The sequence below is a fragment of the Xyrauchen texanus genome, chromosome 2 (assembly GCF_025860055.1).
Source record: "Xyrauchen texanus isolate HMW12.3.18 chromosome 2, RBS_HiC_50CHRs, whole genome shotgun sequence".
NCBI classification, from domain to species: Eukaryota; Metazoa; Chordata; class Actinopteri; order Cypriniformes; family Catostomidae; genus Xyrauchen; species Xyrauchen texanus.
Window position 1 is genome coordinate 59,553,392 of NC_068277.1, and position 21,923 is coordinate 59,575,314.

At 38.1% G+C, this 21,923-nt stretch overlaps 1 protein-coding gene across 4 annotated transcripts in view; it reads right to left on the reverse strand.

Annotated features, from left to right (window-relative positions):
• Window positions 1–70: 70 nt before the first annotated feature.
• The window catches only part of LOC127618813 (signal-induced proliferation-associated protein 1-like), a 94,527-nt gene continuing 72,674 nt past the window's right edge, over window positions 71–21,923 (reverse strand). For 2 of the 4 annotated variants that reach the window (XM_052091458.1, XM_052091450.1), the window contains exons 14-17: window positions 21,838–21,898; window positions 15,571–15,649; window positions 15,222–15,420; window positions 5,502–5,650 (exon numbers count right to left, since the gene is read on the reverse strand). In XM_052091458.1, the coding sequence (XP_051947418.1) occupies window positions 15,241–15,420; window positions 15,571–15,649; window positions 21,838–21,898 (320 nt within the window). In that variant the 3' untranslated portion in view covers window positions 5,502–5,650; window positions 15,222–15,240. Of the gene's footprint in view, window positions 5,651–15,221; window positions 15,421–15,570; window positions 15,650–21,837; window positions 21,899–21,923 lie in introns of all 4 variants that reach the window. The other 2 variants (XR_007967512.1, XM_052091467.1) reach the window with 2 other exon arrangements.

Here is a 21,923-nt window from a genome sequence, read left to right on the forward strand (position 1 = left end):
TAAGCTCAGTTTGTTAGTTCAATGTTTGACACAGACATGCTTGACGAACTTCAGACTCCAGCTTGTACATATACCAGTTCAGTTTTTATTGCCAGGATCCCTCTGGTTCACACACATAAACAATACTTCCCTATCAGTTAAAAGGAACAAGTGTAGCAAGTGTAGTTCTGACTGGACAGCACATTCCTCTAACCATGGTCCAGTCAGTATTGACCAGTGTGCATAGAGTGTGGGTTTGTGGTTTGCCACATACCCATGCATTTATTTCAAATATGACAATAGTGCTTAGTATGCAAAACAGTGCCTGCTAACTAAGGATTCAAACAGGTGTATTAGAGAGCTGATCATTTATTGGATAGGTAGATTTACAGTAATGCTAATCTGGGGTGGATTTGGCAATTAAGAATAGTCCTTGACTTGCAAGGATCATCTGCGTGGAATAACAATTAATAGGATGGTTTAGTCCAGGACTAAGCAATGACAGGGCTAACAAGAAAGACATGAAAAAGAGCAACATATTTGTTTTTGCAGATACAGCTAACAAAGTGAAAAATTGACATTCATAAGAGCGATTGAGGGTTTAAATGCACAGTCTGCAATTGTTCATAAAGTTAAAATACATCATTTGATACTACAGCAATCAGCACACCTATTTGCTGAAGACTAGTTGGCTTTGTCTGCATGATTTACATGGCTTGAGTGACTGTGGTATGCAGGCTGTACTTTTAAAGTCCATTCAGATGTTTCAGTGCATATTTAAACATCATATAAAAAGAAAAAGACCAATAGTTCATAAACAATAGTAAAATTGAATTGTATAATTTATAATAAAACAAAAGACAAGCTTAACTATATGGTGGGGAGCACTTGAAGCACCATAAAAATACCATACCATAAAAAGAGGGTTTAGTTTGATATACAAACCTGTCCCTTTAAAATACGTTTATGAATTCCAAGTCTAACTGCATTTTTTGTTCCACACAAACATTTGCTGATAATGTTGTTTAAAGAAATGGTCGATAACAATGCGAGATTCTAAACTGGAAACCACTTGGGTCAACACAGCAAGTTAACAATACAGTTTCAATAGAAGGTAAATTCATAATACAGCTTTGGCAATTAAAAACAAAAAATGATCATAATTGTTAAGAACATGAACATATGGAATGTCACACATAATTATTCAAGTAGCCACGAGTGTTAAACTCACACTGTCCCTTTGAGTTATTTTCCAGGGTAATTTCAGGTTTCCACTTAAGGCATACCTCACAACACACACAACCAGAAAGAAACGTTACTATTCTTCCAGTAAACCAAATGACAAATTATGAGCTGCCATCATGTCTTGTCATAATGCTCTTAAAAAAATAAGATAACTTTACCTAACCCAACCCATTCAATGGCTCAAAGATTTGCATTCCTTCCCTTCCCGTTCAAATATATCTATCTACCAATAACATCCACATTTTCAAGATTAATAAGTTATTACATTTTTATAAATACATACACACATACAGAAGGTGGCTTGGGAACTGCTTGGCGCACTTCACAACCTCCAACAATCTAAAAGACTATTTTGCACACAGATGAACAGAAGATAGTTCCTTTACATAGCTATTTTGCCAAGTATACCCCACAAACTGCATGACTGAAGACTGATTGCATTAATGCACCAGTGTATTCAAATTGCTGCCTGTCACAATTATTAGCACTAAAGTCGTGCTGCATTCAACAAACTCTACACTAATGGTAACAGCTAATCAGTAATCTCCAGTCTTGATTCCAGTTCCATCAGGACATACAGACATTGGAGGGAAGTAACACTTATATTGGCCCTACATTTTTTCACAGAGAGGGATAAAGATATAGATTTATAATTTCATGGTAGTACATCAGAAACCTGGAACCAGGTTATCACAGTGACTATAAAAGAAAATGAAAAAATAACATACAGACAGTAATGCTCAAGAAGGGCATTTAACATTTAACTTTGTTTCCCTTTGCATGTGGGTGTCATGCATGGGATGTTCCTTAGCATCCAGCAGATGGCGCTAGGTTACTTGAGTTTCTTTTATTTTGAAGTCCTGCCTTTGTTTCCTGTTTGCCTTGTTGACTGTCTCCCAGGTTTGTCTTGTCCATTAACCTTGTTATCCTTGTTAATTTCTGTGTCTTGGTCAGTTCTTATAGTCTGTAATGCTGGCTGGAGACCAGAGTTCGTAGGCTCTAAGTGCAGTACAAGAATTTGAGAAACACCACAGCCTACAAAGGATGATAACTGACTAAGACACGGAGAACATGAGGGCAATATACACAGACTAAAAGTTACGGTCACATTTACCGTCGCCCGGCAAAATCCCGTGGGCGAAATACAGTTGTTTCAATGGGAATCCTTACATTTCACCAAATGGACTTTCGGTTGCAAAGAATTTCCTCTCGCTGACTTCGTGCAAAGATCGAGTATGGTGAACTTTAACAGGCGACTTTGCCACATTGAACAAAAGGAAGTTGCTTGGTTTGGCAGTGACCTCTGTGTGGGTGGTGCTTCATACACAGCTACACTGAATATTCAAAATGGACAAGGACATCATTTTATTGGTGAGTTTCTTTTTAACGTCACTCTCACAGAGTTTAAAGTTCTATATTATAAAGAGGCTACTTCCTATCACTGTGGGTGGCCAGGAACATAAAGTCACCACTTTTAAGGACCTCAGTCTGTGGTGGCACAGAAATGTTCGGACAGCATTTTATATTGTCGGACTGGGGGGGGATGATACAATGACACCCAGGACGGAGAGGTTTGGCGACCTTGGTGTGCGCACATGTTAAGTTTGTACATTTGTACAGAGATGATTTCACCTCTAAAGAACTTAATTGTGCCAAAAAAATGACAAAATAAATAACTAAAACCGCAATTGTGGGTGGGGTGGCAACCCACTAGCTCCGCCACTGGTTGGATGGACTGTATTTAAGATGACCAGTGTGCCATTGGAGTCGACCCAGAAGATGCTCTGTACTGAAAGAAATGGAGAGCAGCTTGCAAATCAGCGATACACTACTGAAAAGCGCTAGGAACAAGAAGACTAAAAAAGAGGCCACTTCCCTTACAAAAAGAATCTACAGTTCTGGCAAACTAGCCGCAAACTTGCCACACATTTTCACATTATATTCACATGCAAATGAGCTCTTCTCCAGTAGTAGTACACCTGCAGCAATCCTTTGGCAACAATGGACAATTTGCCGCAAATTTGCCGCAAAGCTCATTTGCATGTACAAATAATCAGTAGTGAATTTGCCATGAACTCTCAGTTTTTGTAAGGGTTGTCAATTGTTTTTTGCTGTTTTCTAATGCCTTCAATGTCCGCCCACGCCTTTTTTGCCTGTGGAATTTTGCCGTTTTAAGGTAAATGTGACCATGCCTCACCAAGGATAACTTGGCTAGTAGACAAGACACACCTGGGGAAACAATCAACAGAGGAAACAGGAAACAAGGACTTCACAATAAAAGACATACAAGAAACCTTGTAGCACCCTCTACTGGACACTAGGGAACGTCCCATATATGACATTAGGTTTGCGTTGGCAGTACGTGAATTCAAGGTCTGTCCGGAATGTTCCGAACTGTGTGAGTACAGGTGCATATGTATGTGTGTGGAGGAAAGAGTCCAGTTATTATGCTCTTTTTGTCGTATTTCATATTATCAGTGCACCTTTCAGTAAAGGGCGATATTAGAGTGCAATAGAAGAGAGACGAGACAAAATAGTAATTTTTAAGAACATGTGCCATCTCACAATTCAGCAAAAAGCACTCGAAGCAATTAGTACGTGAACACAGCAGAACACACACATCTGGCTTGTCTATTAAATCTTTGTGTGCAGCGAACAAACACTAATCAAAAATTGCTCCCATATTTAGAAATGGGAATTTAAGACATGCTTCCCTTAATAATTTGACACCAAATTGACAGTTAGTGGGAAGAAATCCTATCTCCTCAAGTCAAGAGCTCCACTCATTGTTGAATTAGGTGGTTCCAATAAATTGAACAAGTCTTAATCTGGAATTGATTCCCCTCTCTAAAAAAATAACAAAAGAACCAGATAAGAGAAGAGGTTGCAGATTCAAAGTTCAGATGTAAAATACATATAGTTTATGTCCCATTACAAACATCAAAAAGTAACATTTCACATTATCTTGTAAATGGGCAGATTAGAGAACTACAGTAGTCTGAACTAGGCTTGCAAAAATGTCAATGCTGAAGATTGGAAAATGCATCTCTCGATCCAGGTTTTTAATAAGGGTCCGGGCCAAGCCTAGCTAAATAACAGACTTGTTCCAATGCTGGAATCTGAGGCCTGAATGGAGTCACGTTTGCACAAGTATCTCAGAATGTGACTTGACAAGACTTTTAGCTTGGAATTGATGGATGGCGGAAACGAATTGGACAAATGGCCACACCAATAAGTTTCTTCTTTCATTCCACATTTATCATAAGAAAAATGGTAACACAAATACTCTTCAATGATTCCAAAATTCTTTGATTCAATTACTTTTCAATTACTTATTATGTATGCAATATTGTCCAACTTGGAAATTAATTTTGCAGCAACTTTAAGAGTAGAAAGGACCATATCCCAAATGGTCATTCAAAATGAATGCAAATATTTGGATGTCAACGATACACCCCTGTGGACCTCTGCACACCGATTACAAAATCCACTTCTTAGTACTCTTATTGTGAATAGACCTTTACTCTGTGTTACAATAGCATCACTCATCAGGGACAAGCGAGAAGCCAACTTGTGGCCTATTGCCAACAGAGAATTGGTTCTACCAATATCTGACACTGTGAAGGATAATAAAGGGTTATGCATTTAAATTGTGGTCTGAAGCTCCTAAAGCCACCTATTACAATAGCAAATATGGGTCAACGTATTGCTAGTTATCTGGAGCCGATAGTTTATGTCCACTCTGCTAACTTGCATACATAAGATGTAGGGGTACGGTAAAAAGCCTAATTTATAAAGCAGTGTAACAGTACTTAAAGATGACGTAGACACTACAGTGAACTTGTGGTCTATGGTTCTGAATGGCACTGGTCTGAGGGTTTAGCTGCAAGTGAACAATATCACCCCCTGCTGAGGGTATGGATCCAGAGCTAGTCCAAGACACTGGCAATGAGGCTATCAATGCCTGTTAACATTTGTAGATGATGTCAAGCAGAATGTTAGCCTCAGTCACATACAATTAAAGTGAATTGTGACTGAGGCTAACATTTTGTCTAACATCTCCTTTGTGTTCCGAATAAGAATGGAAGCCATACAGGTCTAGATCAACAAGAGGGGGAGTAAATTGTGACAGAATTAATATTTTTTTTACAGAACAATCTCCTTAAGAGTCATTTTTTGAGCCACGTTTGTAGGGTTTGCTAACATCTGTACTGGCCTTCAGATGTGTCAATGTGTATCTTGAATCTTGGTCTTGTATGCTGCCATGGAATGGACTTCTCTGCTAGCTGGGCTTGGTGATGTTGCAGAGCAGCTCAGTGACTTTGATGAGATGTGCCACTGTGCTCTGAGACTCTTCCTGCAAGCGCTGGTTGTTCTGCCTCAGACTCTGAACCTCTGCTTGCAGCAATGCCTTGTCCTCTTTCTCCTGCAGGGGGAAGCATAGACACACAATACAAACCTGACTGCCTGAGATTTTTCACTTTTATTCAATTAGATATTGCTGCAGCCCGGAGATATCCAAACGGGGTGGAGAAACCCATAGTTAGGGTAAGGGTAAGGGAATTTGTATGTCTTTGTTGGCAGTTTGGAGCTCCCTCCCTTTTTGGAGATCCGCCTGCAGCTATATCCTTCTTTCATCAGTAGGGATGACTGTATGGCATATCCACTCCATATCATGTGAATACGTTTGGTGGTGGTATGTTGGGTTTCCATGTTTATGGGGACTTCCATAGACATAATGGTTTTTATACTGTACAAACTATATATTCTATCCCCTAACCCTACCCTGTCAGCATTTTTAAATTTTCAAAAAACATAATTTTGTATGATTTATAAGCTGTTTTCCTAATGGGGACTGACAAAATGTCCCTACAACTTCAAAACTTTCAGGTTTTACTATCCTTATGGTGACATTTGGTCCCCACAAAGTGATAAATACACACACACACACACACACACACACACACACACACACACACACACACACACTGGATGGATCAGGGATGACAGCCATAGCGGCTTGCTCCAAGTGTATCTGTCTGAATCCTGCAAGACTACAAGGAACACCCACTTCACGAGACGCCCACTACATGTAACGCCCCCTTGGATCATCAAGCTATTCTATTGGCTACAAGAACTTTTAAATCCTATTCAATTGCTGTATGATTAATTTCTCTTAACTAATTAAATATGACAAAGGATAACTTTTAAATTATATGTCACATATCATATTATTAAATGGAAGATATAAATGGTAAATTGAACTTTCTTGTTTAATGTGGAATCTTGTTTAAGTGCTCTTCACTCTTTCCTGAAGGTGTTTGTACTTTCTGCTTGATCAATAAAAATAAAAGAAATGGATGGTAAGATAAACATATATCTGTTCTATTTTCTCCGGTTAGCTTACAAGCTATACGGTTAGTCTTTTAACTTAGCATACAGCTAGCTTCTTCTCCTCTTCACTTCTATTAAATTTCTCCTCACTGTCGCCACCTAGTGATACAACGGTATGATTGAATAATAACAAATAATACTCCAGGATTTTCCTGGTTATTTGGAGGAGGTGTAACTTGTAGTGGGCATGTCTTGTAGTAGTTTTGCAGGATGCAGACAGACCCCTCTCACTTGCTCTGAATTTCCGCTTCTCTGTCATTAGATCGGCGAAAGAACAACAGGAGTACCGCGCAAACATAACTGTTTATTAACACCCTTCAGTGTTAATTGCAGAAAGCGTATACGCAAGAAGGGTCTGTCTGCGTCTTGCAAGATTAGAACAGGGCACACCCACTACAAGTTATGCCCCCCAATAAAGAGCGAGTCTTGCAACAGATGGATGTCACATTCATACACTGTGCTTGTTATGTTTATTTTGAGTCCCACAGCAACCCTAAACCTAACCCTAATGACAAAGATTAAAACATTTAAAGTTTGTCAAATATAATATACAGCAACGTAAAAGTTCTATTGAATACACTCATACTGCTGTATCACTAGGTGGCGACAGTGAGGAGAAATGTGATAAAAATGAAGAGGAGAAATAGCTAGCGGTATGCTAAGCTAATAGGCTAATCGGTAAGCTTGTGAGGCAAATGGAGAAAACAATGCAGAGAAAAGTTTAATTTCACCATTTATATCTTTAGTTTAACAATAAGATATGACAATCGTATTTATATAGTTGAGACAATATGAATAATACAGAGATTGCTTAGGATTTTAAAAGCTCTTTCAGCCAATGGAATTGCTTTGTGATTCAAGGGAGCATAACTTGGAGTGGTCGTGTAGTGGGTGTTCCTTGTCGTCTAGAGAGATGTAGACACACTTGCCATACACAACTTCAGTGAGATAATTAGTTGTGTTCAATAAACAGACAGTTTTGATTTCATATTTTATTGTCAATTATCTTCGTTTTAGTGTATGAATATCATGGTGTTACACTGCGCCTAGTGTGGACAGCCTAGTGTAAGAACGACATAGTGCGAAAACACAGAGCAGGACATGTTAAGGAAAGGTTAAAGTTGTTGTTAAAGAGTTTTTTTAGAGACAACGTAAAGCAGATTTTAGTTGTTTGCTGTTACCGACGTTATGACTTGTCACATTACGAAATATACAGAATTCAACTGATTTGAGGTCACGAGTGTGTGTGTGTGTGTGTGTGTGCATATGAACGATTTAACATTTTCATAAAATTTCCAGTGCAACAAACAATATATTGATATATTACTGTGATATCAAATTTTGGTCATATCACTCACCCCTGATACCAGCATATGCCACACACCATTACACAGATCCTTAGATCACTCGCTATACAAAAAGCATATAAACATGTAAATAGATTTTTACACTCAGGTCCTGATTTACTAAAGCTTTGTGTATATAAAAGACATGCAAACTTGCATTAACTGCTCGTCGAAGACAGTAGGATCTCATTTAACATCAGTGCCTCACTGTTACCCAGATTTCAGATTTTTTGAAGAAAAGAAGAGATAAGTCAAAATGAGTTTTTGTGGTAATTAACATTATGCCACAAATGCTGTCGATTGAGCTTAACCTATGTTGAACTCAAAATATTATTTAAATAGATGTAACTGTTTGACCAAGAACATTTTTGTTTACTTTTTTGTATGATAAAAAAATCTTGGTATAATGCTAGGTTGCCAACTGATGTAAATCCAATGTCCTCGAGAAAAAAACTGGTCTACATAATAGTTTACACATTAAAATAAATAATGTTAAGATTTACGCATTTCAATTTCATAACACAAATGAACTGAGAAAACTTATACAAAATAATAATAATAAAATAAAAAAAGTTTTATTCATTTAAAATTATTAAACATAACCATTTATTTTTATGGAATGGGTTAGAGATAGGTTAGGTTAGGGTTAGTTTAGGATTAGGTTAGGGTTAGGTTGGTTTAGGGTTAGGTTAGGATTAGGGTTAGGTTGGTTTAGGGTTAGGTTAGGATTAGGGTTAGGATTAGGATTAGGGTTAGGTTGGTTTAGGGTTAGGTTTAGGTTAGGGTAGGTTATGAAATTGAAATGAGTACATCTTTGAAATAGGATAAAATATATTTTTGAGTGCATGTTTTGAATACTGTATATAAGCCATCTCTTATTGCAAATTATATTGACTATTGAAATCCATGGTATTTAGTGAGAGCAGCATGGCTAACATTTGGTTACAGCACACAATGTCCTCCGTTATATGCGAGTGTGTACAACCTATATGCATGTGTGGCTATTTGCACAATTATTCTTAGTAAATCACCCACCAATCGCTCACAAATTACACACTCAATTTGTTGCAATGCACAAGCTAATTAGTACCTTTTATTTAGAATAGTTGTAAATCAGGGCCTGAATATTTATACCAGTTAATCAGTGAGGTTAGCAGATTAGTTCTTGATTAATGCAAAGCATCATCACACATTATCGTACATGCATAAACAGGCTGCAACAGTGATGTGAAGAATTTATAAAGCGATATTTGGACAAAAAAGAAGAAAAAAATTGCTGCATTTTCAAAGGTGATCATGTGTTCTAAAAAAACCATTGAAAGTTTCACAGTCTGTGCATGTATAATAATTTTTGTTTGGCCATATTTTCTCACATTTTCACTATGGTTTACCCAGTGTGCTGGAAAACTGAGACATAATGTGGTCAACCATGCTCACCCTTTTTCTGATCTTACTGTGTGTGGATAACTGGAATGAACCAGGTAGAATAGAGACCATGGATCGGTATCAGTCATAAATGTTATAATATGGTGAAACTGTGCATAATCACCAGCTGATACACTGGACTTATTTTTATATTTATATGTAAAGTCACTTAAAGGAATAGTTCACCCTAAACATAATTTTTTTTATGGTATGTTTTACTCATCCTCATAAAGAATAGAAACATTTTGAATAATGTACTGGTTGCTCTTTTCCATAATATTGCAATGAATAGGCTTCAAAAGGAATACAAAAGAACCATGAACGTATCATAAAAGTGGTCCAGTGTGTAGTGAATAATGACTTATAACAGCTAAAGTGTGGCTCCAGAAGACTTGGAATATGGCAATTAGGACATATGGACTACTTCTATCATTCGTTTTTGGTACTTTTTTGAAAAGGCATCCTTTTTGAAGCTCAAACGGTCAAGTCCACATTCATTGCCACAGCAAATTTTCAGAATTACACCACTTCCTGTTGACCTGAAAAAGGTTTGTCTATTTTTAGTCAAGCATGATGAGCATGTGCTTTGAACCTAAAGGAAACTACTTCATCAAATATTTCATTAATTTCTCTCATTTCTTTCACAACTGCACATTGTGGATGAAGCCTTCCATAACATACTGAAGACCTTTTTAACAACTATATATAATTACTGCACATGTATGCACGGTTAATCCAGATATGAGGACAAATATTAGAGGTGAAAAGTCAATTTCTTAGTTGTTTCAAAATCCTTACTGAATTACTGTTAGATATGATGCATTACTACAAATTTGAAGCTGCCGGGTTTTGATTGAGAAGCAGAACTGTAATTAAAATTCAATTTCCATACAGTTTATTACTTTTTTTAGGTGTTAATTTGTGATAATGTTTGATTTCAAATGGTCTATTACAGATAATGACCCAAGAGCAGTGAGTGTGTGCTCCCATCTGTTTTAGCCTAATGCTGGTTATTAAATCAGTATAAAGTTGATTAAGAACTTTATTAGCTCCTGAAGAACATGGTCTGTGCATGTGCTGTCTGTGGGTACACCAAGGTTTAAAAAAATTAAGGTTTTAAATTAAGGACGCTATTAACTAACTGGTTACCATTTGGAAATAAGGTTGCAGAATGCCGGAACAGGAATGAAAAAATACTCAGTACTTTTTTTGTACTATTGTACTATTTAAAATGTATTCATGCTTATAATTCCAGATGTCCTAGAGTTCCTGAAGAACACTGTATAATACCTTTAACCAGCTGCACCTGTATCCGAAAAAGTAGGAGTGATGATATGCTGGGGTATAATCTTCAGTTTGAAGATTATTTCCTGGCAGTGATTTGGTAACATTTGGTTGAAAAGTTGAGTCTAAGCTCAAGATGGTGCTGTAGATGGCTGCCTCGGTGTGGATCTCTCTAATTCTTTTGTAGTTTTTGGTTGTTTGTCCTGTGTTTAGTATTTTTTTTTCAAACAGTTTTACCAGGAACAAACTGTTGAACATTTGGCAGCACATACCAGACCATTTGTTTTCCAGGTTTTTGACTATTCAGACATTTTGCTGGACATTTTAGTCAGAGGCACAGCTGTGTTGTTTAAATGAGCTATGAGACGCAGGCAGACCAGATGCTGGTCAGGCTTCATCAGCGTGGCTTTCGAACAGCGATGCCGAGTATTCATCTAGTGAATCTCCACTCTCTTCCTAACAAAACGGACAAACTACATCTCCTCACCTGTACAGACAAGGACTTTTCAAAAACTGCTACCTTGTCCTTCACAGAAACCTGGCTTAGTGAAGCCATTTCTGAGAGCGCATTACATCTGCCGGGCTTTCAGCGGTTCATATCGGATCACATTACGGAGTTAACGGGGAAAACGAGAGCTGGTGGAACATGCTTTTATATCAATGAAAGTTGGTGTACAGATGTAGCAATGTTAAAGAAGATGTGCTGTCCTAATTTGGAAGTGCACTTCATCAACTGTAAGCCTTTCTACTCGCTGCAGGAGTAGCACAAGCATGTTTAAGTACAGCGCTGCAACAGCTAGCTGATCACATTACAAACACAGAACAATAATACCCAGACACGGATATTATTATTCTGGGAGATCTATTAAAGCTAACCTCACCCATGAACTGCCCAAATACAGACAGCACATTACTCGCCCCACCAGAGACAGGAATAAACTGGATAATTGCTACACAACAATAAAGGATGCACATCGCACTGTCCCTAGAGCAGCTTTGGGACTCTCTGATCACTGTCTAGTTCATCTTTTTCCAACCTACAGGCAGAAACTAAAATCAGCTAAACCTGTAGTAAAGACTGCAAAAAGATGGACCAATGAAGCAGAGCTGGAACTACAAGCCTGCTTTGACGGCACTGATTGGAGTGTATTTGTGGCTGCTGACACCAATCTGGACGAGCTCACAGACAGTGACATCATATATTAGTGTATGTGAGGATATGTGCATTCCAATTAGGACTTATTTAACATACAGCAATAACAAACCATGGTTAACAGCAGAACTCAGGCAGGCCGAAGAGGGTGCTTACAGAAGAGGGTATAAAATCTTGTCCAGTCAAGCCAGGAACACACTGAATATGGAAATCAGAGTGGCTAAAATAAGGTATTCTGATAAGCTGAAAAACTAGTTTTCAGCTAACGACCTTGCATCAGTGTGAAGCAGCCTGAATGATATAACTAACGTCAAGAGACCTTACACCAACATTGTAGGGAACCAAAATTGGCTGACAACTTGAATGTGTTCTACTGTAGATTTTAAATGCCAAGTCTCACACCTCACACCTGCTCTGATCTTCACTTCACACACACATCAACACCTTCTGAAACCCCCCTCCTCCCCCTTCTGCTACTCAACCTGCCCCGTGGAGAGGAGGTGTGCCGTGTCTTCTGGATACAACACACAAAGAAAGCACAGGGACCAGACAGTGTTTCACCCACTTGTCTAAAATCCTGTACTGACCAGCTGGCCCCCATCTTCACACAGATCTTCAATAGATCACTGGAGCAGTATGGAGTTTTTCAAATGCTCCACCATAATTCTTGTCCCAAAGAAACACAAAATCACAGGACTCAATGACTACAGACAAATTGCTCTGACGGCTGTGGTCATGAAGTGTTTTGAGAGCCTGATGTTGGCCCATCTTAAGTACATCACTGGACCCTTTCAAGTTCCCCTTCAATTTGCCTATCGAGCAAACAGGTCTGTGGATGATGCAGTCAACATAGGATTGCATCATATCCTGCAACATCTGGACAGAACAGGGACATATGCAAGGATCCTTTTTGTGGACATCAATTCGGCTTTAAATCCCATCATCCCAGCAATTCTCCAGACTAAATGACACCAACTCTCTGTTCCCACGTCTATCTGTCCCTGGAACACCAGCTTTCTGATGGACAGGCAGCAGCTAGTGAGACTGGGAGAATTCACTTCCAGCACCTGTATGTTCAGCACTGATGCCTCGAAGGGATGTGTGCTCTCCCCACTACTCTTCTCCCACTACACCAATGACTGCACCGCCAGGGACCCCTCTGTCAAGCTCCTGAAGTTGGCAGATGATACAGTCATCTGCCTCATCCAAGATGACAGAAGGGAGGTTGAACGGCTGGCTCACTGGTGCAGTCAAAACAATCTGGAGCTGAACACACTCAAAACGGTGGAAATGATTGTGGACTTTAGGAGGAACACCCCAACATTAACCCTGCTCACCATTCTAAACAGCACTGTGGCAGCAGGGGAGTCATTTTGGTTCCTGGCCACTACCATCTCACAGGACCTGAAGTGGGACACCCACATTTACTCAATTGTGAAAATAGCCCAGCAGAGGTTGTACTTGATTTGCCAGTTGAGGAAGTTCAACCTGTCACAGGCGCTGCTGATACAGTTCTACTCAGCAGTCATTGAGTTTGTCCTCTGCACTTCAATAACTGTCTGGTTTGGTTCAGCTTTGAAATTGGATATCAGAAGACTACAAAGGACAGTTTGGACTGCTGAGAGGATTATTGGTTGTCCCCTGCTGTCCCTTCAAGATCTGTACACTTCCAAAGTGAGGAAAAGGGCTGTAAAAAATCACTCTGGACCCCACTCACCCAGCCCACTTCCTTTTTGAACCATTGTCTTCTGGATGGCACTACAGAGCACTGAGCACCAGAACCGTCAGTCACAGGAACAGTTTTTTCCCCTCAGGCTATCCATCTCAGGAACAGTTAAAACTGCCCCATTGAGCAATAATTATGTGCAATACATAGCTTAGTCCATTTATATTCATCCAAAATATCCTATCTCTTCTGCCATACATTCCCTTGCATCTGTATAGAAAAATATTATATTTGTACATACATGTATGTGTAATATATATATATATATATATATAATGAGAGAGAGAGATAGAGAGAGAGTCTTATTGTGTATTTCTATATATACTTATATTTTCTATTTCTATAGTAATACTGTAGTAACCATGTTTTTTGGCCATAAATTTAATGCAATTAACCATGGTGTTAGTACTGTTAAATGGTGTTAATATAGTAACCATGTTTAATTGTTTGGCAAATATGATTTTACTACAAAACACCATGGTGATACTATGGTTACTGTAGTAAAACCATGGTTAAAATGTGTAAGGGAAGGTTAGGATTAGGGTTTGGTGTAGGGTGTCTGTGGGACTCTACATAAACACAATAATCACACTGCAGTGATGCCACTATACGGTATTTTAGCATTTAATTAGGGTTGCAAATAGTATCTGCCACTATTTTGCATGGAGGTGCAAATAGCATCTAACACTATTTGCACTTAGTGCAAAGAAGCTGCTTTTTTGCTATTTCCACTTAGTGCAAATAGCATCTATTGGTTAGTGCAAACAGCCTCTGCCTTCCTTCAATTAAATGATGACTGGAGTTATTTTACATACAACTTTCTACATTTAGCCGCAGTTTCCTGGTGAAATTAATACTAAAGATTCTACAACAACTGTGCGCTTTATTCACTTGCTCACAAATCACAACTACAATGGCTGATTATGACTTTATAAAATTTTTCGCACTATTACTAAAACACTGCTATGTTAACTGCCATCGAAACACCTTTACTCTAATGCATAATTTGAAAACAATACATTTTAATGGTTGTATTTACAGACCCACCAAAATGCACACTTATTCCAATGTCAATAGTTTCCAAGGTAGCTCACCTAATAGAGTGTTAGACTTTAGACATGGTTCCAAACCAATCAAGAACGCAAGCAAACTCATGAAATGAGTGTGTCATAGAAGCGACACAAGATGACGTCGTTCCTTAATAAAATGTGCTTTTCATTTTGCATTTTGTTTTTGGAAACTATCAATTAGGTTTAGGCATTGGTTAAGGGTAAGGATGTGTTTTATATCTACTTCTAATTTAATTTTATTGGTTATGTTTAGGTTAGGGAGGAACATTTTACTTATTAAAACTTCCATCTAATATTCACCTTAAACACCTTGTCTGATTACGGCATAATTTAACTTGCTTTTGGTGCCCCCGCTGGACATTTCACTGGGAAACTGTAGCCAAATGTGTAATAAGGCACGCAATTTCATTTAGCAAAAATGTTGCCATGGTTACGTTATTGTTATGAGATCATGCTGAATATAAATGAGCAAACTGTCAATAAATTGAAAGTGTGGTTTGTTTTCTGTATATGCTGTGCATTGCCTATATAGCTTGAGTTTCACTACATGTTGTTGTTTCTTGTTACTGATTGAGGAAAAAATCTCATGCACTACTTGCCTTTACTGCCATTGGTCGATTAGTGTTGAGAGTGAGCAAGGCTGCCCAATGTCCCTCCAGCAATCTTCTCATCTCCTCTGTTCACCCTGCTCAATGACAAGACAGGTTTCTTTTGCTTGTTCCGCCCTACCTCTACAGTCCCTCTGTGTGATTGGCTCTGTGAAGCAGTGGCTCTTTGAAGTATCGAAGAGGGCAAGGACTGGACGGGGCAGATATACAGACAAGGATGGGTGGATGTATTTAATGGGAGACATTTGCGAGGAGTAAAAGGGGTTACTGTGTGGGTAGTGTATTGCAAGAAGGGGGTCAGGGGATCTGTGTTGTAACAAACCGACGGTAGGTGAAGTACCTTTTGGAGGTCGTCCTGCAGTCGCTTCAACATGGCCTCCAACTGGGACACTTTCTCCTCAAGGTGACAGGGCGAGTCACTGCGAATGGAGGCACACAAAGAAACAGTGTAATAAATTCTACAACATACCATCTTTTTCTGATTTTATCTGTTTTGGGGTGCCTACACACTTGAGAAATCTCTGACGGACAGTTTGACAGATGGGAATGCGTAAAATGCATTTAGGTGAAATGAAGAGGAAAAACCTAAAACCACCAGCAACTGACGGCTAAGGGCTTATAGCTAGGGATGCATTGATGTATCAGCCAACGATATTTATTGGGCAATTAATGAACAGCATGAAAATTCTGATATGAAAAATTGATGGTTAATTTAAGCTGCTGGCACCTAGCTCGAGTCTGTGTTTGTAGCCTACTAGCATTTTTAGCACTTCTTATCTTTCTGTTTTAGGCTTTTCATCTTTAATCTCTGCCTTTTTTCAGCACTCTGCAGTTTTTTTGGCATTATTCCCTTATCGCAATTTAACTGCGTGCATTTTACCATGCACATCCGCTTTCTCCTCTGTGTTACACAGATTATTGCATCGATCTCAAAGCACTGCTTATCAAGAACTACAATAACAACAAACAATTGCATGAGGGATTCACATGGATCTCAAACCCAATTACGGTAAATCATGGCATCAGTTATTGCTACTTCCACTGCATTCCACCTGTTTATGATAGATTCATCTGTCAGCAGTGAGGGCTTTACATGTGATAAATTAAAGGTTACCATTAGATTCTGTTGGAAACACCCTGGTTATTGTTGAGGAATTGTAAGGAATGTGGAAATAGAGACTCCAGCCACCATAGTACAATGCATTTTGGGTACCAGAGTGTCTGACATCAAATCAAATTTACAAGTGTTGGCTAATGCTAAACATAGATTTTCAAAGATTGTAATACATGCTGGCACTAACGATGTCCGACTTTGCCATTCAGAGATCACTAAAAATAATGTTAAAGAGGTGTGTGAACTAACAAAAATGATGTCAGCCAATGTATTAAGCTCTGGTTCCCTCCCTGCTCATCATGATGATATGGCTTATAGAGGATTAGTGTTGCTGAATGGTTGGAGTGGTGTCCTCAGAACAGCATGGGATATGTAGACAATTGGATGAGTTTTTGGGGTAGACCTGACCTGCTAAAGAGAGACAGACTCCATCCCTCCAGGAAAGGTGCCGCTCTCCTCTCTAGTAATTTGGCTCATAATCATTGGTGTATGAGTGTGAATGTGTGTGTGATTGGGTGAATGGGACACAGTGTAAAGCACTTTGGTAGCAGCTAAGGTTAAAAAAAAGGCGCTATATAAGTGAAGATCATTTACCATTACCATTTAATAGTGATAGTATTTGACTATCTGGGGCCAGGTCAGGAAGCAAACAAACTGGCTAATCTGAACATCTGCTAGCTGCCTTGAGACATCACACATGTCACATAAACTACAATACATAGACACTATATCACCTAAATATCATATAGAGAATGTGTCTATTCTCTGAATAACCAAACAAAAATTGATTGATATCAAACCTGAAAATACCAAAAAACATAAGATAAACTTCAAGGTAGGACTCTGTTTGACTGAAACCTGGCTTAAGCTGAATGAATATCTTAGACTACTCCCCAAGATTATTGTTATAAACTTGAGCCTCGTCTGAAAGGTCAAGGAGGAGGTTTTTCTACAACTTACAATGATGCTTTTGGTGTTACTCAGAAGTCAGGATATTAGTTAAATCCTTTTGAACTGATAATGCTTAATGTGACCACCAGATATAAATAAAAAAATATCTGTTGTCTTTTGTTCTTGCTACAGTATATAGACCACCAGGGCCATATTCTGATTTCCTTTGAGAATTTGCTGATTTTCTGTCAGATCTAGTAGTAACTGTGGACATCTTAATCATTGGTGACTTCAACATTCACACAGATAAAGAAAATTATACACTGGGATTAGCATTTATCTATATTCTCAACTCTGTTGAGGTCAGACAAAATGTGGCAGGATCAACTCAATCGCCATAATTATATGCTTGATTTAATTCTGTCATATGTAATTAATGTTGATAATATAGCAATTCTGCCACAGAGCGATGAAATGTCAGATCATTACTTCGTCTCTTGTATGTTGCGCTTAGCAAAGTTCACTCAATCTATGCCGCATTATCGATCAGGTAAGACTGTTCTTTCGACCACTAAAGATAGCTTCCAAATTTGTCTCAAATATTCAGTAAACCGAACAAAAATTAGAAGAACATATTATAGATTCAGTCTTCTCTAGCACTCTTGATAGTGCCCCCCTCCCGATTAAAGTAAATTAAAAGAAAAGCCCTGCACCATGGTACAGTGATCACACTCATGTTCTAGAAAACAGCTTAAAAAAATGAGTGCAAGTGGTTTGCTGGGTAAATCAGAGGTCTTTCATGGTGCATGGAAGGATAGTGTCTCTAGCTACAGAAAGGCTGTAAAGCTGCCAGGTCTGCATATTTAAACAAACTCATAGAAAATAACCACATTAATCCTAGGTGTTTATTCAGGACTATGGATAAATTAGTAAGGAATAAAGCTTCGAATAAACCAAATAATCCATCGCAGCACAATAGTAATGACTATGAATTTCTTTACTAAATAAATGTAAATCATCAGAGACAAAATTGGAATTATGTAACTGTGGCAGGGCAGAGGGTGGGGCCGGGTCGTGATCATACACACCCGGTCCCTTATCAGGCTAATCAATCATCTGCAGTCGGCCTTTATCCCTCTCAGAGGCCTGATAAGTGACCGGGTGTGTATGATCACGACCCAGCCCCGCCCTCCACCCTGCCACATTAACCATCTGCAATAGCACCTCTGAAGACAGTGTCTCATATTATTCCCCAAGAGCAACTTCAATCCTTTGCTGTCATAGGACAGGAAGAGCTAAACAAACTTATCAAAACATCAAAAGCAATAACATGAAAGATAGATTCAATTCGATCAAGCTATTAAAATAAGTGATTCCTGTAATCTCAGAGCCTCTTCTTAATTTGATTAACTCCTCATTATCCTTAGCAAATATCCCAAGAAAATTTAAGATAGTAGTTATTAAACCATTTATCAAGAAATCACAGCTTGATCCTGAAGAGTTGGCTAACTATAGATTGATCTAAAATCTCCTGTTTAAGTCAAAAATACTAGAAAAGGTAGTGTCCTCCCAACTGTTAATTTTTTTTATCCAAAAATTGTATATATGGAGAATTTCATTCAGGATTTAGGCCCCATCATAGTACAGAGACTGCATTTATCAGAGTTACAAATGACTGGCTCTTATCATCTGTTCGCGGCTGCATTTCTCTTCTAGTGCTTTTAGATCTTACTGTTGCCTTCGACACCATAGTTCACGAAATTCTCTTGGATAGGCTTGAGAATTATGTTGGCATTCATGGACAGGCATTAGCTTGGCTTAGGTCCTATTTATCTGACTGCTACCTTTGTCTGTGTAAATGAGGAATTGTCAGATCAAACTAAAGATAAATATGGAGTGACACAGGGATCAGTTTTAGGGCCTCTCCTATTCTCCTTATATATGCTTCCCATGAGAGACATTATCAGGAACCGTGGAATTCGTTTTCACTGTTATACTGACAATACCCAACTTATATTTCACAATTCTCCAAGTTAGCAGAGTGTATCAATGATATCAAAAATTGGATGGCTAGAAATTTTCTTCAACTCAATTCCGACAAAACAGAGATACTAATTATTAGAACAAAAACCTCTAAAATAAGATGCTAATATATAAATGGAATATATCTACAGTGAAGAACTTGTGTTATATTTGATAGCAATCTGTCCTTTAAAAAACACATTTCCAATGTTTGTAGAACAGCATTCTTCCGTCTCAGAAATATTGCTAAGATACAACACATGCTCTCTGTTTCTAATTCTGAAAAACTTTCATTTTCAAAAATGCATGCATTCATGACCTCAAGACTAGATTATTGTAATGCATTATTGGAAGGATGTCCAGCAGGTTCCATAAATAAACTTCAGTTAGTTCAAAATACAGCAGCTAGAGAGCTGAATAGAACCAAGAAACATGATTATATCAGGCCAATCTTAGCATCGCTTTATAGGCTACCTGTTAACTTTTCATATTCATTTTAAAATATTTATAAAGCCTTGAAATGATGTCCGACTCCAGTACGTCTTGATGTCCGACTCCCACTACTATGTGTTGCTGAGTGATGATGACTTTGTATCCCTGTCTTAACCTCGGGATAGCTCTGGTCCTGCCTGATGTCCGACTCCTGTCCTGCCTGATATCCGAATCCCACTACTATGTGTTGCGAGTGATGATGACTAAATACAGGCTGAGCAAGCCAGATATCACTTAAGTCTACTACGATGGACTTCACAGAGGATGAACTGATGCCAACGCCAACCGTCATACATGGGATACTTCACTGGACACTGCCTGAAACATAGACTTAAGATGGACTCCACCAGAAATTAATCTTACACAAGCTTACAGACAAACTACAGCGCACCTTTACGGACCTCAACCTGCATCACCTTGGTCAAAGGATGGACACTTTACTATTAAAATAGAATAATACAATATCTTTGTGTTTAAACATTGGCCCCTAACACTTACTTACTTTGCCCTAACATTTACTTCCTTCCTTGAGATGATTCGCTTATGTTTTCCTCTTTTGTAAGTCGCTTTGGATAAAAGCATCTACCAAATGAATAAATGTAAATGTACTTAGTTTACTAATTTTAAATATTGACTTGACTACAAATAAACAACTAATATTGGCATTATATTCATGCTGCTTAGCCAGAGGGGAACTGGCCCCCACAGTGAGCCTGGTTTCCCCCCAAGGTTATATTTCTCCTTTAACCAACATCTTATGGAGTTTTGTGTTCCTTGCCACAGTCGCCTTGAGCTTGCTCACTGGAGTGTAATATAAACATATTTATTTATTTTCTCTAGTGGTCTGAATGGCATTTTTGTAATCCATTAAACCACTATAGAATATAATGTATAATATGTTTGCATAATATGAATTTGTGATGTTCTATTACATACAGAACAACCATGTAAAATGGTTCTGTTGTTTTGGAAAAATGTTTTAGAAGTATAAAAAAGTTTTTTGTGTATGTCCAGCTAAAACAGAACAAAAGCTGGCATTTGACCCATAACTTTTCAAACCATTTGAAGAAATTCCATAGCATTTTTCTAATGAATTGAAATTGTATTATTTTAAAAATTGCAAGGAGCCGCAAAAGCAAAGTCATAAAGATACGAACAAAATAGACACAGACTCAGTGGAGCAACTAATCAGAACATTAATTTCAGCCAGGATGGGAAATATTTTCAAAGCAATCATATTTTCCATTACAGGAAGGGCGCGTTAGTGAAAAGTCAGATCAATGAGAAACAGATCAATATTTAAGTACATTTTTGCACAAAATTCTTCTCCCTTCCCAATAGGGGATGTATGCATAAAGAATGTGAATCACCAAAAACACAAGAAGAATGTGAAAGTTAAAGTTGGTGGTTGTCTGAGCATGTAGGAGAATTTATAGTCATAAATATTGATATTTTTCTCACCCACACCAATCAAATCACTTCTAAAGGCATTGATTTAACCACTGGAGTCATATGGATTACTTTTATGCTGACTTAAGTGATTTTTGGAGCTTCAAAATGTTGGCACCCATTCACTTGCATTTTATGGACCAAAAGAGCTGAGATATACTTTTAAAAATCTTTTCTGATGAAGAAAGGAAGTCATACACATCTGGGATAGCATGAGGATGAGTAAATGATGAGAGAATGTTTTGGGTGAACTATTCCTTTAATATATTCAAGAACTGAAACACAATTTATGCTATTAGACCTATATTCACAAGTACATAACAGATGGTACACAAATAAAACAAATACATTATATTTATGTATCGTTATATTACACCTATAATTTTCACTCTCAATGAGTCCCACATTGCTTCACATATTAGGCTTGCATTTGCAAGTTTAGTTTATGTATAGTAATTATAATGATATAATGCCATATTACTAGTAATAAAAACAACATAGAAGCAAACACATTTAAATGCATATTTGTTTTCACATGGTAACTTTATTGCCCTGACACTGCAGGACTTGTGATTTAATATCCTAAACAAGCCTTGAATTTAACTCTCAAAATGTGATGCGTGGTAAAGTGAGTCTCACCTGTCTTTAAACTTGCTGTCTGTCTCTAGGGATGCTTGTGAGCCGTCTCTGGCCTTCCGGTCTGAAACCCAGCAGGAAACGACATT